This window comes from Bos mutus, chromosome 5 (assembly GCF_027580195.1).
Source record: "Bos mutus isolate GX-2022 chromosome 5, NWIPB_WYAK_1.1, whole genome shotgun sequence".
NCBI classification, from domain to species: Eukaryota; Metazoa; Chordata; class Mammalia; order Artiodactyla; family Bovidae; genus Bos; species Bos mutus.
The window spans coordinates 4,009,049-4,036,699 of record NC_091621.1 but is presented as its reverse complement, the minus strand read 5'-3'; the positions used below and the strand labels follow the sequence as shown (position 1 = coordinate 4,036,699).

The 27,651-nt window shown below is 37.3% G+C and overlaps 1 protein-coding gene and 1 pseudogene across 4 annotated transcripts in view; one reads left to right on the top strand and one right to left on the bottom strand.

The window, feature by feature from the left end:
- CRY1 (cryptochrome circadian regulator 1) overlaps nucleotides 1-27,651 on the bottom strand; it is a 95,730-nt gene that overhangs the window by 28,342 nt on the left and 39,737 nt on the right. For all 4 annotated transcript variants that reach the window (XM_070370215.1, XM_070370214.1, XM_005893693.2 and 1 more), the window contains exon 2: nucleotides 3,497-3,605. In XM_070370215.1, coding sequence (XP_070226316.1) covers nucleotides 3,497-3,605 — 109 coding nt within the window. The remainder of the gene's footprint in view (nucleotides 1-3,496; nucleotides 3,606-27,651) is intronic.
- Nucleotides 14,613-16,771, top strand: LOC102287137 (small ribosomal subunit protein eS8 pseudogene; annotated as a pseudogene).

Here is a 27,651-nt window from a genome sequence, read left to right as displayed (position 1 = left end):
TTCCCCATCTATTTCCCATGAAGTGGTGGGACTGGATGCCATGATCTTCGTTTTCTGAATGTTGAGCTTTAAGCCAACTTTTTCACTCTCCACTTTCACTTTCATCAAGAGGCTTTTGAGTTCCTCTTCACTTTCTGCCATAAGGGTGGTGTCATCTGCATATCTGAGGTTATTGGTATTTCTCCCAGCAATCTTGATTCCAGTTTGTTTCTTCCAGTCCAGAGTTTCTCATGATGTACTCTGCATATAAGTTAAATAAACAGGGTCACAATATACAGCCTTGACGTACTCCTTTTCCTATTTGGAACCAGTCTGTTGTTCCATGTCCAGTTCTAACTGTTGCTTCCTGACCTGCATACAAATTTCTCAAGAGGCAGGTCAGGTGGTCTGGTATTCTCATCTCTTTCAGAATTTTCCACAGTTTATTGGGATCCACACAGTCAAAGGCTTTGGCATAGTCAATAAAGCAGAAATAGATGGTTTTCTGGAACTCGCTTGCTTTTTCGATGATCCAGCAGATGTTGGCAATTTGATCTCTGGTTCCTCTGCCTTTTCTAAAGCCAGCTTGAACATCAGGAAGTTCATGGTTCACATATTGCTGAAGCCTGGCTTGGAGAATTTTGAGCATTACTTTACTAGCATGTGAGATGAGTGCAACTGTGCGGTAGTTTGAGCATTCTTTGGCATTGCCTTTCTTTGGGATTGGAATGAAAACGGACCTTTTCCCATCCTGTGGCCACTGCTGAGTTTTCCAAATTTGCTGGCATATTAACTGCAGCACTTTCACAGCATCATCTTTCAGGATTTGGAATAGCTCAACTGGAATTCCATCACCTCCACTAGCTTTGTTCGTAGTGATGCTTTCTAAGGCCCACTTGACTTCACATTCCAGGATGTCTGGCTCTAGGTCAGTGATCACACCATCGTGATTATCTGGGTCGTGAAGATCTTTTTTGTACAGTTCTTCGGTGTATTCTTGCCATCTCTTCTTAATATCTTCTGCTTCTGTTAGGTCCATACCATTTCTGTCCTTTATCGAGCTCATCTTTGCATGATTGTTCCTTTGGTATCTCTGATTTTCTTGAAGAGATCTCTAGTCTTTCCCATTCTGTTGTTTTCCTCTATTTCTTTGCATTGATCGCTGAAGAAGGCTTTCTTATCTCTTCTTGCTATTCTTTGGAACTCTGCATTCAGATGCTTATATCTTTCCTTTTCTGCTTTGGTTTTCGCTTCTCTTCTTTTCACAGCTATTTGTAAGGCCTCCTCAGACAGCCATTTTGCTTTTTTGCATTTCTTTTCTATGGGAATGGTCTTGATCCCTGTCTCCTGTACAATGTCACGAACCTCATTCCATAGCTCATCAGGCACTCTATCTATCAGATCTAGGCTCTTAAATCTATTTCTCACTTCCACTGTATAATCATAAGGGATTTGATTTAGGTCATACCTGAATGGTCTAGTGGTTTTCCCTACGCTCTTCAATTTAAGTCTGAATTTGGCAATAAGGAGTTCATGGTCTGAGCCACAGCCAGCTCCTGGTCTTGTTTTTGCTGACTGTATGGAGCTTCTCCATCTTTGGCTGCAAAGAATATAATCAATCTGATTTCGGTGTTGACCATCTGGTGATGTCCATGTGTAGAGTCTCCTCTTGTGTTGTTGGAAGAGGGTGTTTGTTATGACCAGTGCATTTTCTTGGCAAAACTCTATTAGTCTTTGCCCTGCTTCATTCCCTAGTCCAAGGCCAAATTTGCCTGTTACTCCAGGTGTTTCTCGACTTCCTACTTTTGCATTCCAGTCCCCTATAATGAAAAGGACATCTTTTTTGGGTGTTAGTTCTAAAAGGTCTTGTAGGGCTTCATAGAACCGTTCAACTTCAGCTTCTTCAGCGTTACTGGTTGGGGCATAGATTTGGATTACTGTGATATTGAATGGTTTGCCTTGGAAATGAACAGAGATCATTCTGTCATTTTTGAGATTGCGTCCAAGTACTGCATTTCGGACTCTTTTGTTGACCCTGATGGCCACTCCATTTCTTCTGAGGGATTCCTGCCCGCAATAGTAGATATAATGGTCATCTGAGTTAAATTCACCCATTCCAGTCCATTTCAGTTCGCTGATTCCTAGAATGTCGACACTCACTCTTGCCATCTCTTGTTTGACCACTTCCAATTTGCCTTGATTCATGGACCTGACATTCCAGGTTCCTGTGCAATATTGCTTTTTACAGCATTGGACCTTGCTTCTATCACCAGTCACATCCACAGCTGGGTATTGTTTTTGCTTTGGATCCATCCCTTCATTCTTTCTGGAGTTATTTCTCCACTGATCTTCAGTAGCATATTGGGCACCTACTGACCTGGGGAGTTTCTCTTTCAGTATCCTATTATTTTGCCTTTTCATACTGTTCATGGGGTTCTCAAGGCAAGAATACTGAAGTGGTTTGCCATTCCCTTCTCCAGTGGACCACAGTCTGTCAGATCTCTCCACCATGACCCGCCCGTCTTGGGTTGCCCCACGGGCATGGATCAGTTTCATTGAGTTAGACAAGGCTGTGGTCCTAGTGTGATTAGATTGACTAGTTTTCTGTGAGTATGGTTTCAGTGTGTTTGCCCTCTGATGCCCTCTTGAAACACCTACCGTCTTACTTGCGTTTCTCTTACCTTGGACGTGGGGTATCTCTTCACGGCTGCTCCAGCAAAGTGCAGCCATTGCTCCTTACCTTGGACGAGGGGTATCTCCTCACTGCCGCCCTTCCTGACCTTCAATGTGGGATAGCTCCTCTAGGCCCTGCTGTGCCCACGCAATATTACTCAGCCATAAAAAGAAAGAATGAAATCTTGCCATTTGCAACTGCCAAGACCTTGAGGACATTATGCTAAGTGGTAATAACTTTGCATGGTATGTAATCAATAAAAATATTGAACCACTACGTTGTATACCTGAAATAAAAATTATAAGTCAATAGTAATTTTTTTTAAAAGAAACTATAGCATATTTACACAATGGAATACTATGAAGCCATTTAAAAGACTGAGAAAGTAACATGGAACAATATCCAAAATACATGATTAATGTGAATAAAGCACAGCATAAAATGGTATAACATAGCATGCTCTCATCTTGGTTTTAAAAACAGAGGATAGTAACATACACATAAACCACACAAATATATGTATATAAATACACATACATATATGCATTCTTATTTATGCAAAGACTATTTCTAATGCATACAAAAGAAAGTGGTAGTAGCTGTTGCTTCTGAGAGGGGAACCAGCAGTTTAAAGTAGAAGAAAGATTTAACTTTTCAATGTTAATCATTTTTTTCACAGTCTGATTTCACACTGTGTGTGTAACATTTTCATTAAGAAAAAAATCCACATGTATTTTATTTAAAATTTTACATTTCCCATACTAAAATTGAAATTACACCCGCCCCAAAATGTGTCTTCTCTGACAAGAGATTTTTCTTTTATGCAAAGATTTTTTCAATTACCTTGAAAAGCCGGGGAAACACATCTGCTGGTTGTCCACGAATCACAAACAGACGAGAGTTTAATTTTCGCAGATTGGCATCAAGGTCTTCAAGACATTGAAGCAAAAATCTAGAGAGAGGAAAATATTATTTAAATTCTTCAAAGTATATATTTAGAAGCTTTAAAGTAATAAAAAGTCATGCTATTCTAAAATTTGAAATGCCATCTCATCATCTTTTTTACCTCTTTATCATCTTCTAATTTCTAGATGATGTATAAATTACTGCTTCCAGAAACCATTCTTATAAGTTTTAAAAATTATGGCACAAGTTTCTCAGTATTTTTAAATGAAGTTCCTAAATTAAATCACTGTCATTAAATAACAGTGACTGTTAGTAAAGTTTAATTTGTAAACATAAAAATCATATAAAGAAATAAAATAATTAAATGAATTGATTTCATTGTTTAAACTTGGTGAAATAAATCCAAGTTAGTATAGAAAAGCCACCTTGAAAAACCTAGGACAGCTTTGACTTGGAAAAAAAGAACACTTTTAACATCCTATTTAATCACTCTGAACAAGTGAATAAGAATTTAAGCCCTTTATTAGGGGATGTTGTAATCATCTAAGAGAGAGAAGGAGTAAAGTCCATTTTCAAATTTCTAATATAAAGAATCTGATAATAAACAGATGTTAAATTATGTGCCATTAACTCTCCGAGTGTAGAGAATACCAAATTAATTTTTTCATAAAAGGTTTCTGAGGAAGGTGGAGCTGTACATTTTTTCCAATGAAATTAGCATCAATAAGTCCTATGCATAATAGATATCTGGGGAAATTCTGGGGTGGAGGCAGAAGACTGCTTATTTTGCATCTTCCATTGTAAAGAAATGGTGCAGTCCACAAGAGCAAATCCAAAATAGATGTCACCCCTGGAAGGTTCAACCTCATTGTTTCCCTCATGTTAATTTCTCTAAGATTTCATGTAGATTCTGTTCCTCTCTCTGTTCTGTTCCTCTCCAACTCTGCTTCTTTTATGTTTTTCATTTTAAATATCTATCCATCTTTTCCACAGGCCTTATATCTTCCAGAATAATGACTGTGCCCTACTTATGAGGAGGAGTGGTTAAAATGAATAGAAAGGCATATTTCAGAACCGCATTGTTCAATATGGTAGCCACTTAAATTAGGCATGTGTAGCCATTTAAATTAGTTAAAATTAAAATTTCAGTTCCTCAGTCACACTTGCCATATATCAAGGCCTCTCAATAGCCACATGTGTGGCTAGTAGTGACCATATTGGACAGTACAAGTGAAGAATGCTTCCATCATTGCAGAAATTTCTATTTGACAGCACTGTTCTAGAAGATTATTCAGAATAGATCATTTTGTTTTCTTTGCCCATTCCAATCCCCATTCCTCTTTGCCCATTTCAATTTCATTTCACCAAGAAAGTCTTGTTAATTTTCTACAGATGTAGTTATTAAGTGACATCAGTCAGTTCAGTTGCTCAGTTGTGTCCGACTCTGCGACCCCATGAATCGCAGCATGCCAGGCCTCTCTGTCCATCACCAACTCCCGGAGTTCACCCAAACTCACGTCCATTGAGTCAGTGATGCCATCCAGCCATCTCATACTCTGTCGTCCCCTTCTCCTCCTGCCCCCAATCCCTCCCAGCATCAGAGTCTTCTCCAATGAGTCAACTCTTCGCATGAGGTGGCCAAAGTACTGGAGTTTCAGCTTTAGCATCATTCCTTCCAATGAACACCCAGGACTGATCTCCTTTAGGATGGACTGGTTGGATCTCCTTGCAGTCCAAGGGACTCTCAAGTGACATCAGGATAACTAGTCAAATCTGATATTGCTTCCCCTTAGGAGTCATCATCTCTATGGGCACAGGGAGTCAGAGTGCTATATTCACAAGGCTGTTAAAGACATCCCACCATTTCACCTTAGGAAGTCTAACAGTTGTCCTTCAAGAAATAGGAAATAAATCTTTATATACTCACATTTATATTACACAAAATCTTTTTGTCTTTGTTTACAGTCACCTCCCTAACACACCATCCTTAATGCTCAAACTACTGCACAACTGCACTCATCTCACATGCTAGCCAAGTAAGGCTCAAAATTCTCCAAGCCAGGCTTCAACAGTATGTGAACCATGAACTTCCAGATGTTCAAGGTGGATTTAGAAAAGGCAGAGGAACCGGGGATCAAATTGCCAACATCTATTGGATCATCAAAAAAGTGAGACAGTTCGAGACAAACATCTACTTCTGCTTTATTGACTACACCAAAGCCTTTGACTGTGTGGATCACAATAAACTGTGGAAAATTCTGAAAGAGATGGGAATACCAGACCACTTGACCTGCCTCCTGAGAAATCTGTATGCAGGTCAAGAAGCAACAGTTAGAACTGGACATGGAACAACAGACTGGTTCCAAATAGGGAAAGGAGTATGTCAAGCTATATATTGTGACCCTGTTTATTTAACTTATATGCAGAGTACATCATGAGAAACACTGGGCTGGATGAAGCACAGGCTGGAATCAAGATTGCCGGGAGAAATATCAATAGCCTCAGATATGCAGATGACACCACCCTTATGGCAGAAAGCTAAGAAGAACTAAAGAGCCTCTTGATGAAAGTGAAAGAGGACAGTGAAAAGAGGAGAGAGTTGTCTTAAAGCTCAACATTCAGATAACTAAGATCATGGCATCTGGTCCCATCACTTCATGGCAAATAGATGGGGAAACAATGGAAACAGTGTCAAGACTTTATTTTTCTGGGCTCCAAAATCACTGCAGATGGTGACTGCAGTCATGAAATTAAAAGACACTTACTCCTTGGAAGGAAAGTTATGACCAACCTAGACAGCATATTAAAAAGCAGAGATATTACTTTGCCAACAAAAGTCTGTCTAGTTGAAGCTATGGTTTTTCTAGTAGTCATAGATGGATTTGAGAGTTGGACTATAAAGAAAACTGAGTGCTGAAGAACTGATGCTTTCGAACTGTGGTGTTGGAAAAGACTCTTTAGAGTCCCTTGGATAGCAAGGAGATCCAACCAGTCCATCCTGAAGGAAATCAGTCCTGAATATTCATTGGAAGGACTGATGCTGAAACTCCATTACTCTGGCCACCTGATGTGAAGAGCTGACTCATTGGAAAAGACCCTGATACTGGGAAAGATTGAAGGCGGGAGGAGAAGGGGATGAGAGAGGATGAGATGGTTGGATGGTATCACCGACTCAATGGACATGAATTTGAGTAAGCTCCCGGAGTTGGTGATGGACAGGGAGGCCTGGCGTGCTGGAGTTCATGGGGTCGCAAAGAGTCATCCACGACTGAGCAACTGAACTGAACTGATCCCAACCCACCATTACCAATGTGTAAATCTTTTGGGGAGAATATTGTTGCTGACTATTGTTGTTAAAGCAATATAAAAGCATCTAAGTTTTATAAAATTATCCATAACTACGAATAACATCATGTTTGGTGATAAATGTTTACTGGGAAGCAGATAGTTTTCTGTATTTGCTTGGCAAAATAATTTTTAGACCCTGAGGTACTCAGATCAAAAATTAACAAATTGAATGAACTAGCTATTTTAAAGTTTTCTTAAATTCAAACAGTACAAAACTAAAATGTCCTGGAAAGATAATCCATGGAAGAGATAATCCTCAAACCTCTTTTGTAGTGTGAGTTTCAGTATCTTCTCTACCAGACCAGACAGGAAGTAGCAGAGTTCTCCACATTCTACGTTTTGGGTAGAAAAGTTTTCATGTAGTACAAGTAAGTCAATGACAGATAATAAGATGGGAAAAGGAAAAAAAAAAAGGACCTGATTAATTTATAAAATGAAGTAGTAAGCCTCGACTAGTTAATAATTAGCCAGTCCCTTATTTTTCCCTTTCTTGTTCACAGTTGAATAAGCATTCTTAACGCTTTTCAATAAACACTCTATGAACCAAACAAACGTTGTACAGGATGATGTGGACTAAAGCAATGGAAAAAGTTTTGCAACCAAAATTAACTTTGTTTTGGCATTCCATAAAACAAAGGAATAGAAATTCTATTCCAGTATAGTGTTTTTCTCCAATAGATGTTATTGATGGCTTTTTTCTTCCATAATATGTTTTCCTTCCATGGCTATTATTGTTTATATCACTGTAACTTAACATAAAAATTGAAGAGATACAGTAGATTCAAATATGTATTTCAGAAAATAATTGTGAAGGAAAGAAAAGAGCAGCATGGAGAACACATGGTGTTGCTTTTCTCTGTTATAAGCCTTTCTATGCTACGACTTTTAAAACTACTGCATATATTATTTTGATAAAATAAAATTTACTTTGCATATATCTACTTGTTACATGTGTATAAGAAAATAACTGCAAGGATACTCATCAACCTGTTAATAATAGCTACCCTGAGCACCAAAGAATTCATGTTTTCAAACTGTGGTGTTGGAGAAGACTCTTGAGAGTCCCCTGGACTGCAGGAGATCAAACCAGTCAATCCTAAAGGAAATCAACCCTGAATACTCATTGGAAGGACTTATGCTGAAGCTGAAGCTCCAATATTTTGGCCACCTGATGCCAAGAGCCTACTCATTAGAAAAGACCCTGATGCTGGGAAAAAGTGAAGGCAGGAGAAGGCTATGACAGAGGATGAGATGGTTGGATGCATCACTGAGTTTGAGGAAACTCTGGGAGATGGTGAAGGACAGGGAAGCCTCAAATGTTGCATCCATGGGGTTGCAAAGAGTCAGACACAACTAAGCAACTGAACAACTATTGGGGAGAGGAAGTTTGGGGTGGGGGTAAAGAAGAGATAAACATACTTTTTTAAACTTCATAAAAGGTATAAAATTGATAATTAGCATATATTCCTTCAAAGTAGAACAAAATTGAAAAATATTATATCTGATGGAAACCTGTTTTAACACATAATGAACATCTTTCAAAGCACTTCTATGGCATCAATTTTCACAGTTTATGGTATCTCATTGCATAGATGTCCTATATATAATAATTAATAGCAACAAATTACTATCCCTCAACCAATCCTGGAAAGTTCTAATTTCCTCATTTGTTAAACTGAGATAGTAATAGGGCCCATATCATAGCACTGTTGTGAGAATTAAATAAGTTAATGTATGTGAAGCTCTTAAAACAGTGCCTGACCCACAGTAAGCATGATTATATGTCTCATCATTCCTACAATAATTTTAGTCCCCTCTTTACTACAATAATTCTACTTCTTGTTATCTCATGTTAGTATTATTTGCTCAATGCCTTAAAATAGTTCTTTGTACCAATACCAAATTTTCCTGAGGCACACTTTCCTGTAAAAAGGTCTTCAAAGGTTCATTCACCTATAGAATAAAGAACAAATTATTTTGTTTGACTAACTTAGGGTTCCAGGTTCATTTTTCTGCCACTCCTCTTTCCCTTCTGCCAAATTAAACTACTTTCCCCCCACACATTCAATCTCCTGGAATTTGTTCCATGCTCTTCCCTTGGCCTGGAGCACCTTCCTAATTCCCATCTCTATTTTCTGCTAATTTTCAGTCTTCCATATGAAAGTGATTTCTCCATCCCATATACTCTCAAGGGACATAATGTATCTCATCACAGAGAAACTTTCAGATTGTATGTTACATGATAGCTATCATATAAATCACCTTCTCCTCCTGAAGGATTTCAAATTAAGTATCTGTGTCTCATGCCTAACTACACAGTTAACTTTATCTGTGTTTTGGTTTCTGTATTTGGCAAACAAATTTCAATATGTGCCTTACACAGTTTGCTGAAAAGATCAGAAATAGGAGAAAATGACCTATAGAAATGTCTGTAACATCTGTTGAAAGGATTTGTTGTTGTTCAGTTGCTAAGTCACATCCAACTCTGTGACCCCATGGACAGTAGCATGCAAGGCTCTTCTGTCCACTATATCCTGGAGTTTGATCAAATTCATGAAAGGATTAGAAAAAGTATAAAATCACTAGTACTTGGTAGATATTCATTAAACAGAAGTTACAATTATTCTCCCTTGGGAAAAACTTATAGTTTTGAAAAAATAACATGTATTTTTTTAAATTTAATTTTATTTTATTTTTAAACTTTACATAATTGTATTAGTTTTGCCAAATATCAAAATGAGTCTGCCACAGGTATACATGTGTTCCCCATCCTGAACCCTCCTCCCTCCTCCCTCCCCATACCATCCCTCTGGGTCGTCCCAGTGCACTAGCCCCAAGCATCCAGTATCGTGCATCGAACCTGGACTGGCATCTCGTTTCTTACATGATATTTATATATAAATAACTGGGCATGACAACAGACGACAATGAATTAGTCGGATGCCTACAACTATATACACAATCGTCTCAACTCTTAACCTTCCCTGAATGTGACTTTGAACAAAGGTTTGATGAAAATCTTTTCCACAAGGCAAAGCAAATGTGAATATGAATATATATACATACAGATATGGTGCAATTAAGACCCTGAATCAACTAATATCTAAGCATATAATTCTTCCTTGATAACACTGTAAAATCTCCAATACACTAAGTTAAAAGTATCAACTCATTGACAGGTAAGATTTCTTTTTAGTACTGAAGGAATAATGTTACTTCAAAGAGTACTACATAAAGTCTAATCTTTCATCCTTGACCCTCATCAAGGAAGAGAGTGGGTTCTGCCAGAGTTCAGATTCAATGTGTTCCAGATCATATCAATTTCAACCTTTATATATTACAAATGCATGTACCTAAGTATAGGAATCCAGTGCTGAATGGACTGATTTAATACAATGAAATTATACACAGCTTGTAGGATCTCAGATCCTGGATCAAGGATTGAACTTGGGCCATGATAGTGAAAGCCTGGACTCCTAACCGCCAGGCCAACAGGGAACTCCTCATAAGGTACAGTTTAAATAGGAACATATTTTCAGACCTTATTCAGTTTGTCATGTTTACTGTTTTCTTGAAACCATATCCATTTGAAGGTTCAGTTAATAATGCTATTAACTACTGATACATGCACTGGGTTGATTTTTAAACAGGACAAATGTTAGTAAAACTCACTACACCCCTTTGCATAATTGTACTGCCTAAACAGAAGAATAGTTCTGTTGATATTTAATTATTGAATACAGTATGAATTGCAGCACTTCACAATAAATTGAAGAGATGTTAGGTTAAGAAAATACATTTCTTCACTTTAAATATTTTAAGGATTTTTTTTAAAACCTCCAGTGATCACTACCTTATTGCTATTAGAAAAAATTAAATGTGGTGAGTTTCCTTATACCAGTTCCAAAAGATGATTTCAACATGAATCAACAGAAATAGTTTCTTAAAGTAGGTCATTGCTATAGCAACCAGTGGGCAGTTTGGTATACTCCCCATAACAATGACCTACTTTCCAGCCTGTGCTAGAGCAGCTTTATATAACTTGAATTTCTAGTTCTGTCTATAAAATAGTCTAAAAAAGGCAATAGTAAGATACAACATAATCCCATTCCTGCTAAAAAACAAGGCATTATGAATTAACATGTATCATACCAAAATAAAGCCATCTGGTTCTGCACTTTAGTTTATAAAATATATCTTATCACATGCTCAATGATGAAAACTACACTTCAAATATCTCAACCAAAACAATTCACTGCTGACCCTAGAGAACTGACTTACAGAATATAAATTAAGATCATTAAAACCACATGCAAAATATCTTCTCTTTCTACTCTTCCTCCTCATGAAACAATGGTTAGATTTTTAAAAATAAAAGGTCTGGATATATTAACTACAATAAAAGAAAAAATGGAGAGTCTCAGTCATTAAGCAGTCTATGGTGTTTCATTAGAAATTCAAAAATTATCGATATAAATAGTAATTTGTCTCTCCATAAATTGACTAAAGTTTACATATGCTTTTTTTCTGGTTTGTGACAAAATTTTGGTGTTCTTATCTAACTTTACTCAAATTATCAGAATATTTGTGATATACACGTTCCCTGAAGAAAACAGTTTAATATTGAAAGAGGATTAAACATATACTTTAAAAGTAAATTTCTTATTTTGCCAGGCTCTAATGGTTCATAAATCTGTGGTCTAATACCATGACACAATGTCACTTTTTATAACAAATATTTTTCACTGCCTCTTTTAAATTCTGAAATTCACAGATAATATAACATCCTTATATACAATTTAAAAGCATTAATATAATGCTCCAATGTAACACATGAAGGAAGTTTGAGGAAAGTAATTTATATTTTAAACAGAAGTAACATTTACTTCCCATAAGTAAATATCTGGGGATGAAACAAAAAGGCAGTGAATTAACTGGATGCCTACACCTACATACAGAATCATTTAAAATTCAACAGCTTCAAAAACAGAATGACACGGCTGTATTATCGGTGACTAAAATACCATGAACAGTACTGCCTTTGGTAACAGGCTTTTCTGTAATGTTAAGCAAGACTTAGAAAAGTTCTTGACAAAGTTCAGTCTTCCCTGATTTACATGGGTGATAAACATATTTTAGGAGCACTCAATGCATATTAAAATTGTGTAAAAAATAACTGTTTACACGTAAAAATGAATTTAGGCTCTAGATTCCGAAGATCATGAATAAGTTTTTCACTCACATGAAATATCTAGTAGACTATTTCAGTTATGTGGGACTCAGGACAACTATTTATTTTGAGAGATTGTCCTGAGCATTGCAAAAAGTTTTCCATTCTTGGCCTCTCCTCACTAACTCTACTAGGAACTTTCAAACACTGTAACCCCCAAAATGCCCCAATAAACTCCTAAAATATCTTCTAGGCAGTGACACTATTAATTATTCACATAATTTTATTGATTTGAGGAACACATGATAAATGATAGGAAATGCCAACACTTATGGAGCTTAAAATCTAGAAAAGAAACCTGAAAATGTACACGATATGAATATAACAGAACCTGTTATGGTAGAATGAAATATATAAGAGACACTTATGAATATCATAAATTTGCTTTGAAAAATCAGGAAGGAGAAATCTTCTGGATTTTTTTTTTTGAGATGGGGAGAAATTGAGGCAAAAAATTCCAAGGTGATGGTAGAAAAAAGCCTTGAAGCATTAATTTGATTGTAATAGATGAAGACAGGAAGGAAGAATATTGGCCACAGAATTGTAACCTTCTTAAAGACCAGGACTAGGCCTTTCTCACCAGTTTTAATTGGTCAGAGAAGGTCTCAAGGCCAAGCCAAACTTCAAGAAGGTAGAAGCATAAATTTTCTGTAAGTGAACAATAATATCTACCACAATATTCAAACCAACACTGATATATATGTATTCATATTTTTTAATGAAGGGTATATTACAGCAGCACAGAAGAAATCAAACTGTGTATGGGGGCAGAGGAAAGGAGATACGAGGCATGAGCAAGAAAACATTTGAGCAGAGTTTGTAATCAATAGGTGTTGATCATGAGGATCAAGTAGCAAAGAGCATTCAAAGCAGGGAAAACAGTATCCTTAAGTCAAGAAATTCAAAAGGGGACTTACCTGGTAGTCCAGTGGCTAAGACTCTACATTCCCAATGCAAGGAACCTGGGTTCCATCTCCGGTTGGGGAACTATATCCCACATGCAGCAACTAAGACCCAGCACAGCCAAATAAATAAATATTAAAAAAAAAAAGAAATTCAAAAGAACTGTGTGTCTTTGGGTGAGGGATGGATGGGTAGTGAGCAACTGGGAGAACGTATCATACTTTCTAACACTAAACTACTTCCCCCCAACACAAGTGTTAACATTTCAAAAAATATTCAAAATCAGTGTCAAAAGAAACCTACAAACTTCTGTCAGGGACAGGACATTGGACTAAGATACTCTAATGGAAATAACTAACAAGTTAACAAAAATAAATAAAACTTTTAAACATAATTCACTGGAGTGCTCCAAAAGTAAGGAGTCATAATAGGTTAAGCAGCGTGCTAAGGACAGCTTTAGCCTTGAGGATTTCTACAGATTCCTGGAAACCTTGAACATAATCCAGGTTGAGGAGGACAGGAGATAAAGTCCAGGCCCATTCAACTGAAAAAACTAATAAAAGACCCTCAATATTATGCCTGAGCTTTAAAGAGCTCCATGCACAGCTCAACTGTACAGTAGACATAAACCTTAATAGGGCAGACTAGGACAGGAAGGAAACTTGCCTGTCTCTACTTGGTTAGAGTTGAAAGAAAATAAAATCTCCCATTCCTGAATGGAAAGGATAAACACAGTGATTTTACAGTGGAGAAAACTGGCAAACACTACCTTAACCACATGATCAGAGCAAACATCACCAGTGATAAAGTCAGTTGGGTGTCAGGTACATCTTGATACAATACGATGAGATATTTTTTTGTGATATTTTCCACAAAGCAATAATCCCACTCTAAAGATGAGAAAAATATTAGACAAAACCAAACTGAGGCTGGCTATTCTATAAGACAGATGACTAAATCAAAAAGGTCATAAAAAACAAGGGACGCCCGAGGAACTGGCACAGAACAGAGGAGCCTAAGTGCAATGTGGTATTTTGGATGGAATCCTGGAACAGAAAAAGAACATTAGAGGAAATCTGAATATAGTCCAGAATTTAGCTAGTGCTATGATTTCTTAGTATTGACAAAAATATGGTGTTAATGTTAAGATGTTAATATCGGGGAAAACTGGTACAGAGTAATCAGGAACTCTCTGTATTATATTTCCACATTTTCTACAAACCTAAAATTATTTATTTTATTTAAAAATTCTAGTGCATCCCCCTCAAAGCACAATCTCAATGCAAATTCTGGAATTTAAATGGTACCAAACACCTCAAGCATATCATTGCCTTTAATGTGGTCCCAGGTTGGTTATGATCTGAGATAATTGCTAAAAGAAAGTATAAATACTCTCTGGATTCTCAACTTCAACCAACACTTCATTTTCTACAGAAAAAGTTCTACCAAAAGTCAACCAACCAACCAACCAACAAATCAATCATAAAATACACAAGGAAACAATAATTTATTCCACAAGTTGAAGAATGAGAGGCCTAAATTTTACTGAGAATTTTCCAGAACCACCGAAAGATGGCAATTCAAGTTCATGAATCTCACGCCTCTCTCTTCTCATGTAAGAAAAGAGGGATGTGGAGCTGGAGATGGGAGGTTAGATGGAGAGAAGGGAAAATAAAAATAGAAAAATGAACAGATAGAAATGAGCAGAGATACACAGATGGGGAGATGAGACAGTCAGAGAAAGATCCACATCTAGCTATATCATATTGAAACTACGCAAAACAAAAGAAAAGGACATAAGACAGTCAGAGAACACTATACCCAGTAAACAGAGAACATTTATTCAAGTATAAATGGAATATTCATGAAAATTGACCTGTACTAGGTCATAACACTATCAACAAATTTAAAGGAACTGGTATCTGGCATACATTCTGAAATTAAAAAACACTTCTTCAAACAATTTATAGGACAAAGAGCATCGCAATGGATTTCAGGAAAAACCTAGAACTGATTGATAATGAGGAAAATATATCTAAAATGTACAGAATACAAAACAACAAAAAAATGGTATCAGTTCAGTTCAGTCGCTCAGCCGTGTCCGACTCTTTGTGACCCCATGAATCGCAGCACGCCAGGCCTCCCTGTCCATCACCAACTCCCGGAGTTCACCCAGACTCACATCCATCGAGTCGGTGATGCCATCCAGCCATCTCATCCTCTGTTGTCCCCTTCTCCTCCTGCCCCCAATCCCTCCCAGCATCAGAGTCTTTTCCAATGAGTCAACTCTTTGCATGAGGTGGCCAAAGTACTGGAGTTTCAGCTTTAGCATCATTCCTTCCAAGGAAATCCCAGGGCTGATCTCCTTCAGAATGGACTGGTTGGATCTCCTTGCAGTCCAAAGGACGCTCAAGAGTCTTCTCCAACACCACAATTCAAATGCATCAATTCTTCGGCGCTCAGCTTTCTTCACAGTCCAACTCTCACATCCATACATGACCACTGGAAAAACCATAGCCTTGACCAGACGGATCTTTGTTGGCAAAGTAATGTCTCTGCTTTTGAATATGCTATCTAGGTTGGTCATAACTTTTCTTCCAAGGAGTAAGCATCTTTTAATTTCATGGCTGTAGTCACCATCTGCAGTGATTTTGGAGCCCAGAAAAATAAAGTCTGACACTGTTTCCACTGTTTCCCCATCTATTTCCCATGAAGTGATGGAACCAGATGCCATGATCTTCGTTTTCTGAATGTTGAGTTTTAAGCCAACTTTTTCACTCTCCTCTTTCACCTTCATCAAGAGGCTTTTCAGTTCCTCTTCACTTTCTGCCATAAGGGTGGTGTCATCTGCATATCTGAGGTTATTGATATATAAATAAATGGTGTATATAGGCTTAAACGCTTACATTAGAAAAAAAGACTTGAAATTGAGTTAGGAAAACAGCAGAATAAATAAGGTCCTAAAAAATATTAACACAAAGAAGGAAATGATCTGTTTCCAGCCAGCACTGAGCAACAGGTATTTTTCTGGACAACTGGCACAAGTGCCACAAGACCAGGAGCAAGAAAGCCCTACCACAGGAAGCAGAAGTATGAGCTGAGAATCCCTGCTGCCAACACTAAGATTGATGCTGGCCTCATACACACAGTCCATGTGCAGGGAGGCAACAAGAAATACCGTATCTTGAGGCTGGACATGGACATGGGGAAATTTTACTGAGGCTTGGAGTGTTGTATGTGCAAAGCAAGGATTAAAGATGTTGTTCACAGTGCATCCAACGATGAGCTGGTCAGTACCAAGACCCTAGTGAAGAACTGCATCTTGCTCACTGACAGCACACTATTCTGAGAGAAGTAGGGGTCCCACTATGCACTGCCTCTGGGCTGCAAGAATGGAGCCAAGCTGACTCTCAAGGAAGAAGGGATTTTAAACAACAACAATAAAAAATGACCTAAGAAAATTCAGAAGAAATATGATGAAAAGGAGAATGCTCAAATCAGCAGTTTTCTGAAGGAGCAGTTCCAGGAGCGAAAGCTTCTTGCATGCAGTTTCAAGACCAGGCCAGTGTGGCCAAGCAGATGACTATGTGCTAGACTGCAAGGAGCTGAACTTCCATCTGAAGAAAATCAAGGCCTGGAAAGGCAAACAAATCTTCCTCCCTCATACCTTAGCTCAAGTAATAAAGGTGTTTATTGTTCTAAAAAAGAAGAAAAAGGAAAGAAGGAAATGATCAAAGAAAAACGAAAAGCAGGAATTAGTGAAAAGAGAACACATATATAATAGAAATAAGCCAAAATTTATTGCTTGAAGAAACAATATTATAAATATCTGACAAGGTAAATTAAGGGAAAAAATGAGAGAAGGTGAAATAAACAATATTAAGAATAAAAAAGAGGGACTTACCTGGTAACCCAGTGGTTAAGACTCTGCACCCCCAATTCAGGGAGCACAGGTTAAAAAAAAAGTTAAAATGAGGATATAATCTCAGATACTGTAGGGATTAAGTGGAAAACAAGACAGTATGAAAATTTTAAGGAAATAAATCTGAAAACTTTGATAAGGTGAATGAATTCCTTATCAAAAGTTACTCAGGAAGAAATTTAAAACTCACCAGAACTGACTCAAGAGCAAAAAAAGAACATGAAATGATCTCACAGCTATTAAAGAGATTGAATTCGTGGTTAAAAATCTTACATGAAAATCATAAGAGTGAGTCAGTTATACAGATGAATTGTAACAAACATTCATAAAATAGACAGTTTTAATTTTATAGAAGATTCTAACCTCATACTGAGTATAGAGAAAAAGGAACACTCCTCAACTGACTTTATGAGATGAGACTTGCCTGGATGCCAAAATCAGAACAGATACAGGAAGAGTAACTATTAAAATGCAATTTCCATTTTGCCTCAACAAACCAGGACTAGAAGATAACCTCCTTAATGGTGAAAGGGCATTTACAAAAAGTACAGAAAACATTCTATTTAATGGCAAAATGTTTTAAGTATTTCAGGACTAGGAAGAAGACAAGGATGCCTGCCACTGTTTCTATTCAACTTGGTACTAGCAGGACTAACAAATATAGTAATAAGATCAAGAGATAAAAGGAAATGAAGAAACAAAAGCACAGTTATTTACAGATGGCATGAGAGTTGACACTATCAATATACAGAAAAAGAATACACAGAAAATTATTAAAATTAATAATTAGAGTTTAAAAGGGTCAGGATCACTCAATCTCTGAAATCAAATTATACTAATACAACCTATGTAACTTAAGCCTCCCTGATCTCAAAAATCACACAAAGCTATTTATAATCTAGAACTCTTACTCCTTGTCTATTTTTAGAAACCACAGCATTATGACTCTACCAGGTTAGGCCAAAATCAAGTATAAGATGTACTTCTAGGCTTTAAAGGATTTACATACAAATAAATAAAATCTAACATGTGTTCAAAAGCATGCTTTTCCAGATCAATGTGTAATGCGTCTCGGTAGTCTGTCTTATTTGAAATTTCTCTCTCTCAGAAAAAGACTAGTTACATGTAAATTATATATCAATAAAGCTGGGGAAAAAAGATTTAATAATATTTTTATTTTCGTCTGTGGAAAATAAAGTTCGTGGTTATCAGAGAGGATAGAAGCACAAAAAAGGCAAAGGGGGTCAACTGTATGGTGACTGTTTTTGTGATAAGCATGCTACAGTATACACATATATTGAATCATAACATACAAATGAAACTTCAGTGTTATACACCAATTTACCTCAATAATAATTTTAAAAGATAGGAATCCTTTAAAAGGTTTTGTGCAAACACTGGGACATGATATGATAACTTTTAGAATAATCTCTTGGACTGATGGGGGAAATGAGTATCAGCAAAGGGTAGAAATAGGATAACTACTGAGGAGACTACTATACTACTCTAGAGAAGAGATGATGGTGCCATGAATAGGAGTGGTAATAGTGAAAATGATAAGAGCAGTTGGTATCTGGGTAGATATTCAAGAAGTAATACAGCAACGGAAGTGGGATTGTTAAATCTGGAGTCTAAGACAGAAGTGTGATTGCAAGATGTAAAACTGGAATTCATCAGCACATACATGGCAGTCATAAGGAGAAAGGAAAAGAACTGATGGAAGAAAAGGACCTTCACTTTGAATGGACAGGACAGAAAGAAGGTTGGAGAGACAGAAGAAAAAGAAGAGAAAGGATGGAATGAGGTCTGGATATACGGAAGCAGAGGATTATTATGTGTATTCCTAGAAGGAAATATGGGAAGAATGACTGATGGAAGAAAAGGTCAGAGAGAGGACAGACAAATGTGATAAAGATGTAATAACACATGAGAGAAATAAGGACACATGACAGAAAGAAGCAAGAGTATATGCGACAGAGAAGACTGATGGGATAAAGAAGAAAGAATGAACAAAGGATAGAGAAGAGGGTGAGATGGTGAAAGGGTCAAAAAAAAAAGGGGGGGGAAGATAACATGGAAATCAAACTGAAATTTGAGAATCCTAAGTCTGATGCAATTCTCAGGAACAAAAGGGGTTAATTTTATGTAATTACTAATAAGTGAGTTATGAACCAGTCACAGAACTCAAACGCATCCCATTAATTTCATGGTTGAAAATAAGAAACGTCTCATCTTTATAGATGTTATATAACTACTTACAGAAGTTGTTCTATGCTTAGAGAGAGAACTATAAGTCAAACTAAATGAACCCAAAGTATTATAAAAGGAACGCAATTATGCTGAGGAATATCTCTACAACTTTACAAAGATATAACTGATCTGGATCTACTGTATCTATCACAGCACTCTGTGACAACAGTTTACCTCAGTCTTTCTTGAAATATATTTTAACTTCTGAGGTTAATTTAAACTAGTATGGTTATGTAATATGTCTCCCTAATCCCCAAATCACAAAGGTACTTGAAATCTAAGACTTTTACTATTCCATGTGTATTTTTAGAAACCACAACATTCTAATCCTATGACGATAGGCAAAAAAAATCATATTGAAAATCTACTTCTAGGCTTTAGAGGATTAAAACAGAACTAAATAAAATTTGTGTAATACATGTACAAAAGCAAATGACAGCATTACATGTATTGGTTTTCTGATATTCCTACCAGAAAATTCTCTTCTAATAATGCTAGTTTCCTCTAGACATTAAGTCAAGATTTTTAGAGGTTTTCATGCTGGTAGTACTATGAAAAAGAAAAGGGAAGAAAGTGCCAGAGAAGGAAAAAAACGCTATAAAAGATGAAACAAGTACCCAAATGTTGCTTTCCAAATATCCTTCTCTAATAAGAAGAACAAGGATTCTACAGAGTGGTGGCTGATTTCAGAGCACAGCCAAAAATTATATAAGATGAGCTGGAGCATTTCATGGTGCCAGAAAGTAAGGAAGTGCTAAAGAAAAATAAGATGAGTGCATGTCTAAAAATAAGATGGCTATCAAAGGTGGACCAATTTAAACAAAACAAACAGCAATGGTAATAGATTATAACCCAAAGAACAAAACAAACATAAATCCACAAATTTATAAATTATTGAATAATGAAATATGTGGAGGGAGAAGGAACAATTCTTCAATTACAGAAGAAATCCAACTAATAAATATGGAAGAGATGAAAAAAATCATGATTGGAATAGCACTTAATAACTGCTTCAATCAAGCAAGAGCCACCGATGAATATAAAAATTAGTATCTGAAATTATAAGAAGAAAAAGAACACTAATATAACCTCTGGTGGCTCAGATGATAAAGAAATCTGCCTGTAATGCAGGAGATCTGGGTTTGATCCTGGGTCAGAAGATCTTCTGGAGAAGGGAATAGTACCCTCTCCAGTATTTCTGCCTGGAGAATTTCATGGACAGAGGAGCCTGGCAGGCTACAGTCCACGGGGTCACAAAGAGTTGGACACGACTGAGCAACTAACACTTTGACTTTTCATATAACCTCAAAATATCTCTCCCAAAATATTTATTAATTACAAAGGAAAAAAATAGTAATCTTACAATGGAGAAACCCAGCAGACACTCTCTTAGCCAATGATCAATATCACCAATAATAATACACATTGATACCATGTCTCCCGTCATATGAGAAAGCCACATCACTTGTGGTATTTTTCAAAGATGCAAAGCCTCAAGCACGAGAAAACACCATATAAGTCCAAACTGAGGGACATCCTACAAAATGCCTAATTAGTAAGTACTTTTAAAATTCTTAAGGTCTTGAAAGACAAGGAAAGACCAAGATATTGTTACCAGCCAGAAGAAAATAAGGAGACATGCAATGGAGAATTCTAGACTGGATACTGAAACAGAAAAAGATGTTAGTGGAAAAATTGTGAAATTTATATAAAGTCTGTAGTTTCATTAACAGCACCATATAAATGCTAATTTCTTACTTCTGATAACTATACTATGACTATATAAGATATTAACATTAAGAGATGCTGGGTGAAGGGTATACAGTAACTATTATTTTTGCAATTCTTCCATAAGCCTAAAATTATTTCAAAATAAAACAAAAAAAAGCCGATGATTGAGAGCACTGCATCCTGAAATAAACAGGTTTGGAAAGTTCCTTCCTACATAAATATTACTTTCACATCTCTACCAGTGGTGGTTGGATAGCATCACCAACTGAATGGGCATAAGTCTGAGTAAACTCCAGGAGACAGTGAAGGATAAGGAAGCCTGGCATGCTGCAGTCCATGGGGTCACAAGGAGTTGGAAAAGACTTAGCAACTGAACAACAACAGGTAGTAACCACTTACAGTAGGGAATGCCAAGTATGGGGGAAAGGATTGCTGTTTGGGCTAATTGATAAGATTTCATTAATAAGGTGATACTCAGCAAAGTTCTGAAATGAGGCTACACTAAAGCCTTTGACTATGTAGATCACAACAAACTGGAAAATTCAAAGAGATGGGAATACCAGAACACGTTACCTGCCTCTGAGAAATGTGTATGCAGGTCAACAAGCAACAGTTAGAACCAGACATGGAACAATGGACTGGTTCAAAACTGGGAAAGGAGTACGTCAAGGCTATATGTTGTCACCCTGCTTATTTAACTTCTATGCAGAGTACATCATGGAAAATGTCAGGCTGGATGAAGCACAAACTGGAATCAAGACTGCCAGGAGAAATAGCAATAACCTCAGATATGCAGATGACACCACCCTTATGGCAGAAAGCAAAAAGAAACCAAAGAGCCTCTTGATGAAGCTGGAAGAGGAGAGTGAAAAAGCTGGCTTAACTCAATATTCAAAAAACAAAGATCATGGCATCTGGTCCCATCACTTCACGGCAAATAGATGGGGAAAACAATGGAAACAGTGACAGACTATTATCTTGGGTTCCAAAATCACTGCAGATGGTGACTGCAGCCATGAAATTAAAAGATGCTTGCTCCTTGGAAGAAAAGCTATGACCAACCTAGACAGCATATTAAAAAGCAGACCTTTGCCAACAAAGGTCCTTCTAGTCAAAGCAATGGTTTTTCCAGTAGTCATGTATGGCTGTGATAGCTGGACCATAAAGAAGGCTGAATGCCAAAGAATTGATACTTTTGAGTTGTGGTGTTGGAGAAGATGCTTGAGAGTCCCTTGGACTGCAAAGAGATCAAACCAGTTAATCTTAAAGGAAATCAACCCTGAATATTCATTGGAAGGACTGATGCTGAAGCTGAAGCTCCAATACTTCAGCCACCTGATGCAAAAAGCCAACTCATTAGAAAAGATCCTGATGCTGAGAGAGATTGAAGGAAGGGATGAGATGGTTGGATGGCATCACTGACTCAATGGATATGAGTTTGAGCAAACTCCAGGAGATGGTGAACGACAGGGAAGCCTGGCCTGCTGCAGTCCACGGGGTTGCAAAGAGTTGGACATGAGTGAACAACAACAGCAAAGCCAAGAGGGTATTGGGGAAGAGCAACAGCCTAGAGATTCAATAGCATGTTTGAGGAATAGCAAGATGGTCAATATGGTTGCTGCTCAGGGAAGAAAAGGAAGAAGGCAAAGAATAGATGAGGTGAGCAAATTATTTAAGGCCTCGTTGATGCTTCTGAACTGTGGTGTTGGAGAAGATTCTTGAGAGTCCCTTGGATTGCAAGGAGATCCAACCAGTCTATCCTAAAGATCAGTCCTGGGTGTTTATTGGAAGGACTGATGTTGAAGCTGAAACTCCAATACTTTGGCCATCTGATGCGAAGAGCTGACTCATTGGAAAAGACCCTGATGCTGGGGAAAGATTGAGGGCAGGAGGAGAAGGGGACGACAGAGGATGAGATGGTTGGATGGCATCACCAACTTGATGGACATGGATTTGGGTGGACTCCGGGAGTTGGTGATGGACAGGGAGGCCTGGCGTGCTGCAGTTCATGGGGTCACAAAGAGTCGGACATGACTGAGCGACTAAAATGAACTGAACTGGCCATTGTAAGAGTTTTCTTTGCCTTTTGCACTAAGAGAAATGGAAACGGACTGGAAAGTTAAGAGAACAATAGCAACACAAAGGTTTTACAGGGTAATTCTGACTATCAGATGAAGAACTGGGCTAAGAGATCAATTAAGAAATTAAAGCAGTTATCCAGGTAAGAGATAATGATGTCTGAGCTCAAGCTGTAATAATGACGGGAATGAGAAATGACTAGATTCTGGATATATTTTTAAGGTATAACTTATAGGATCATATGAAAAATGTGAGATATGAGACAGAGAGCAAAGTTGATTTCCAATTCAGGGCACATGACAGGATAAAATTTCTATTTATTAAGTTGGGAAAATACAGGACAAAGTGCTTTGGGGATTTTGTTTTATTCTTGTTTGTTTTAAAAGTTGGAAATAAACTTTCCAGTTTTAATTTGTGTTCATATTCATTATTTTCTTCATCTTCTTGTAGTTTATTTTTTCTGATTTTTTTTTCAACTTCTTGGAAAGGAATTCTTCTGTCTCAGATTTTTAAGTCTTTCCTCTTTTCAATGTTATGCTTTTGGGGCCATAAATGTCTTTAGCTGTATTTCACAAATTTTGATATGTCATTGTCATTTAGTTCAAAATATTTTAAAATTTCCACTGTAATTTCTATTTTATTATTTGTAAGAATATTGCTCAACTATTGGTATTTGGGGATTTTTTTGTTAGTAATTCTGAACTTATCTCATTGTGATTAAAGAACATACCCTCTGTTATTTCAATGTTGTGAAACCCTAGACTTGCTTTATGACCCAGGATACAATTGATTTTGTTAATCTTTCAATGTACTCTTGAAAAGAATATGTATACTGTAGGTGTTGGATAAAATGCTCTACTTATGTGAATTAAGTCAAAGTTGTTAATCATATTGTTCCAATCCTTTAAACTACTGATTTCTGGTCTGCCTATTGCACTAGTTACTGAAAGAAGTATGTATTTCTCTCTTTGACTCTAAATTTTTCTATTTCTCCTTCTAGTTCTATCAATATTGGCTTTCTGTATTTTGAAACTATATTTTACAAATACAAATTTAGAATTGCTATGTCTTTCTGAAGGGCTATCCATTTTAAAGACTTGGATACTTCCTTCATCTTTAATAATGCTTCTTGCTTTAAACTCTATCTGATATTACTAAAGTGATACTAGCTTTCTATTAGCATTTGCATGGTATATCTTTTCCCATGGTTTTACTTCAGCTCATCTTTCAGTTCAGTTCACTCGCTCAGTCATGTCCAACTTTTTGTGATAGCACAGACTGTAGCATGCCAGGCCTCCCTGTCCATCACCAACTCCTGGAGTTTACTCAAACTCAAGTCCATTGGGTCGGTGATGCCATCCAACCATCTCATCCTCTGTCATCCCCTTCTCCTCTGGCCCTCAATCTTTCCCAGCATTAGGGTCTTTTCAAATGAGTCAACTCTTCGCATCAGGTGGCCAAAGTATTGGAGTTTCAGCTTCAACATCAGTCCTTCCAATGAACACCCAAGACTGATCTCCTTTAGGATAGACTGGTTGGATCTCCTTGCAGTCCAAGGGACTCTCAAGAGTCTTCTCTAACACCACAGCTCGAAAGCATCAATTCTTCAACACTCAGCTTTCTTTACAGTCCAACTCTCACATCCATCCATGACTATTGGAAAACCATAGCCTTGACTAGACAGACCTTTGTTGGCAAAGTAATGTCTCTGTTTTTTAATATGCTATCTAGGTTGGTCATAACTTTTCTTCCAAGGAGTAAGCATCTTTTTATTTCATGGCTGTAATCACCATCTGCAGTGATTCTGGAGCCCAGAAAAATAAAGTCTGCCACTGTTTCCACTGCTTCTCCATCTATTTGCCATGAAGTGATGGGACCAAATGCCATGAACTTTGTTTTTTGAATGTTGAGCTTTAATTAAGCCAACTTTTTTACTCTCCTCTTTCACCTTCATCAAGAGGCTCTTTAGTTCTTCTTCACTTTCTGCCAAAGGGTGGTGTCATCTACATATCTGAGTTATTGATATTTCTCCCGGCAATCTTGTTTCCAGCTTGTGCTTCCTCCAGCCCAGCCATTTCTCATTAAGTATTCTGCATAGAAGTTAAATAAGCAGGGTGACAATATACAGCCTCGATGTACTCCTTTTCCTATTTGGAACCAGTCTGTTGTTCCATGTCCAGTTCTAACTGTTGCTTCCTGACCTGCATACAGGTTTCTCAAGAGGCAGGTCAGGTGGTCTGGTATTCCCATCTCTTTCAGAATTTTCCACAGTTTATTGTGATCCACACAGGCTTTGGAATAGTCAATAAAGCAGAAATAGATGTTTTTCTGGAACTCTCTTGCTTTTTCCATGATCCAGCGGATACTGGCAATTTGATCTCTGGTTCCTCTGCCTTTTCTAAAACCAGCTTGAACATCTGGAAGTTCACAGTTCACGTATTGTTGAAGCGTGGCTTGGAGAATTTTGAGCATTACTTTGCTAGTATGTGAGGTGAGTGCAATTGTACGGTAGTTTGAGCACTCTTTGGCATTCCCTTTCTTAGGGACTGGAATGAAAACGGACCTTTTCCCGTCCTGTGGCCACTGCTGAGTTTTCCAAATTTGTTGGCGTATTCAGTGCAGCACTTCCACAGCCTCATCTTTTAGGATTTGAAACAGCTCCACTGGAAGCTATTTCTAAATCTTAATCAGCTCATCTTAATCCTGTTTTAAAAATTTATTTTATGAAATTTATAGATTTTTAATATTTTATTTATATTTTGTTTAAATAAATATATAAAATAATACATTTTATGTGTTATTTTATATATAACATATAATATTATATATTATATTAATCTATTATGTGTTAATTATAGATTAACACAATGGAAAAATGGACAAGAGACCTGAACAAGCACTTTCCCAAAGAAAGTATCCAGTAACTACTAACAACATGAAAAAACAGTCAACTTCTTTGGTAATCACAAAATGAAAATTAAATCTATAAGGAAATAACACTTCACATCCATCAGAATGATTGAAAAGAAAAAGACTAACAATAACAAGTGTTGATAAGAGGATAGGTCATCTCAAGACTCCCATGAACTGCTGGCAGGAATGTGAATGGCATAAACACTTTGGAAAACTGGCACTGTCTACTAACAGTGAAGAAATGCCTACCCTATGACTCAGCAGTGCCACTCTTATGCATATATCCTCCCAGAATGTGTAAACATATTTACTGGGAGATGTACAAAAATGTTCTCTGTAGCTTTGTTCATAATGGTTCATCTAGAGAAAAATGGATGAATTATGATGTTCATAAAAGGAACTTGATGGAATTCAACAACTAATCTATGGGAAAAAAAACAGTTGGATCCTTCATACTTACTTTCCATTATCATATTTTTTAATGGCTAAGAAGCTCTTATTGAAAGTTTAGGGTAGTGGTAGGAAATGACACTACAAGACTGGTAACAAGTTGAACGTCGTAAGTCCCCTACATACCAAAGAACTTCCATTCTGAGAACATGTTCATAAGTACAAGTTGTTCATCCAATCTGTTCATAAGTTCCACAAAATTAGCCTAGGTACCCAACTAATGGGGCTTCCCAGGTGGCACTAGTGGTAAAGAACCTGCCTGCCTTTGCAGGAGATGCAAGAGATGTGGGTTTGACCCCTGGGTCGGGGAAAATCCACTGGAGGAGGACATGATAACCCACTCCAGTTTTCTTGACTGGAGAATCCCATGGCCAGAGGAGCCTCGCAGGCTAGTCACTAGGAATGCAAAGAGTTGGACATGCTTGAAGCAACTGAGCATGCATCCACCCAACTAATATAATCAGCTATATAGTACTGTAATACTTACAATACTTTTTACATTAATAATGCACTAAAACAAATATAAAAAATAAAATGTTTTTAATCTTACAATACAGTATCTTGAAAAGTACAATAGAACCAGCTACATCACTGCTGCTTTTATGCTTGCTTCCAGACATCCTGGGCTTGAAATAATGATACTGTACCACTGCACTCTGCTGCTGTTGCTAAGCTGCTTCAGTTGTGTCCGACTCTGTGCAACCCCATAGACGGCAGCCCACTAGGCTCCCCCGTCCCTGGGATTCTCCAGGCAAGAACACTGGAGTGGGTTGCCATTTCCTTCTTCAAGGCATGAAAGTGAAAAGTGAAAGCAAAGTCGCTCAGTTGTGTCCGACTCTTAGCGACCTCATGGACTGCAGCCTATTAGGCTCCTCCGTCCATGGGATTTTCCAGGCAAGAGCACTGGAGTAGGGTGCCATTGCCTTCTCCACCACTGCACTCTAAACAGTACTATAAAGTACACAAAAGCACAACCATTTGTAGAGGATGCATGCACATGATAATGGGCACCAGACACGTGGACCAACTTACATAACTAGGCACACAAACACACATTCTCATCTGTGAAAGTTTGCAACTTGAAGGTTTGTATACAGGGGACTTACTATATTAGACAACTTTACCCTGTATGTCTTCTTTGGAAAAATTTCTATCCAGGTGTTTACACACTTTTTGACTGTATTGTTTACTTCTTCAATATTGAGTTGTACAATGTGTTTTTATATTTTATATGTTAACGACTCATCAGTCACACCATTTGACATA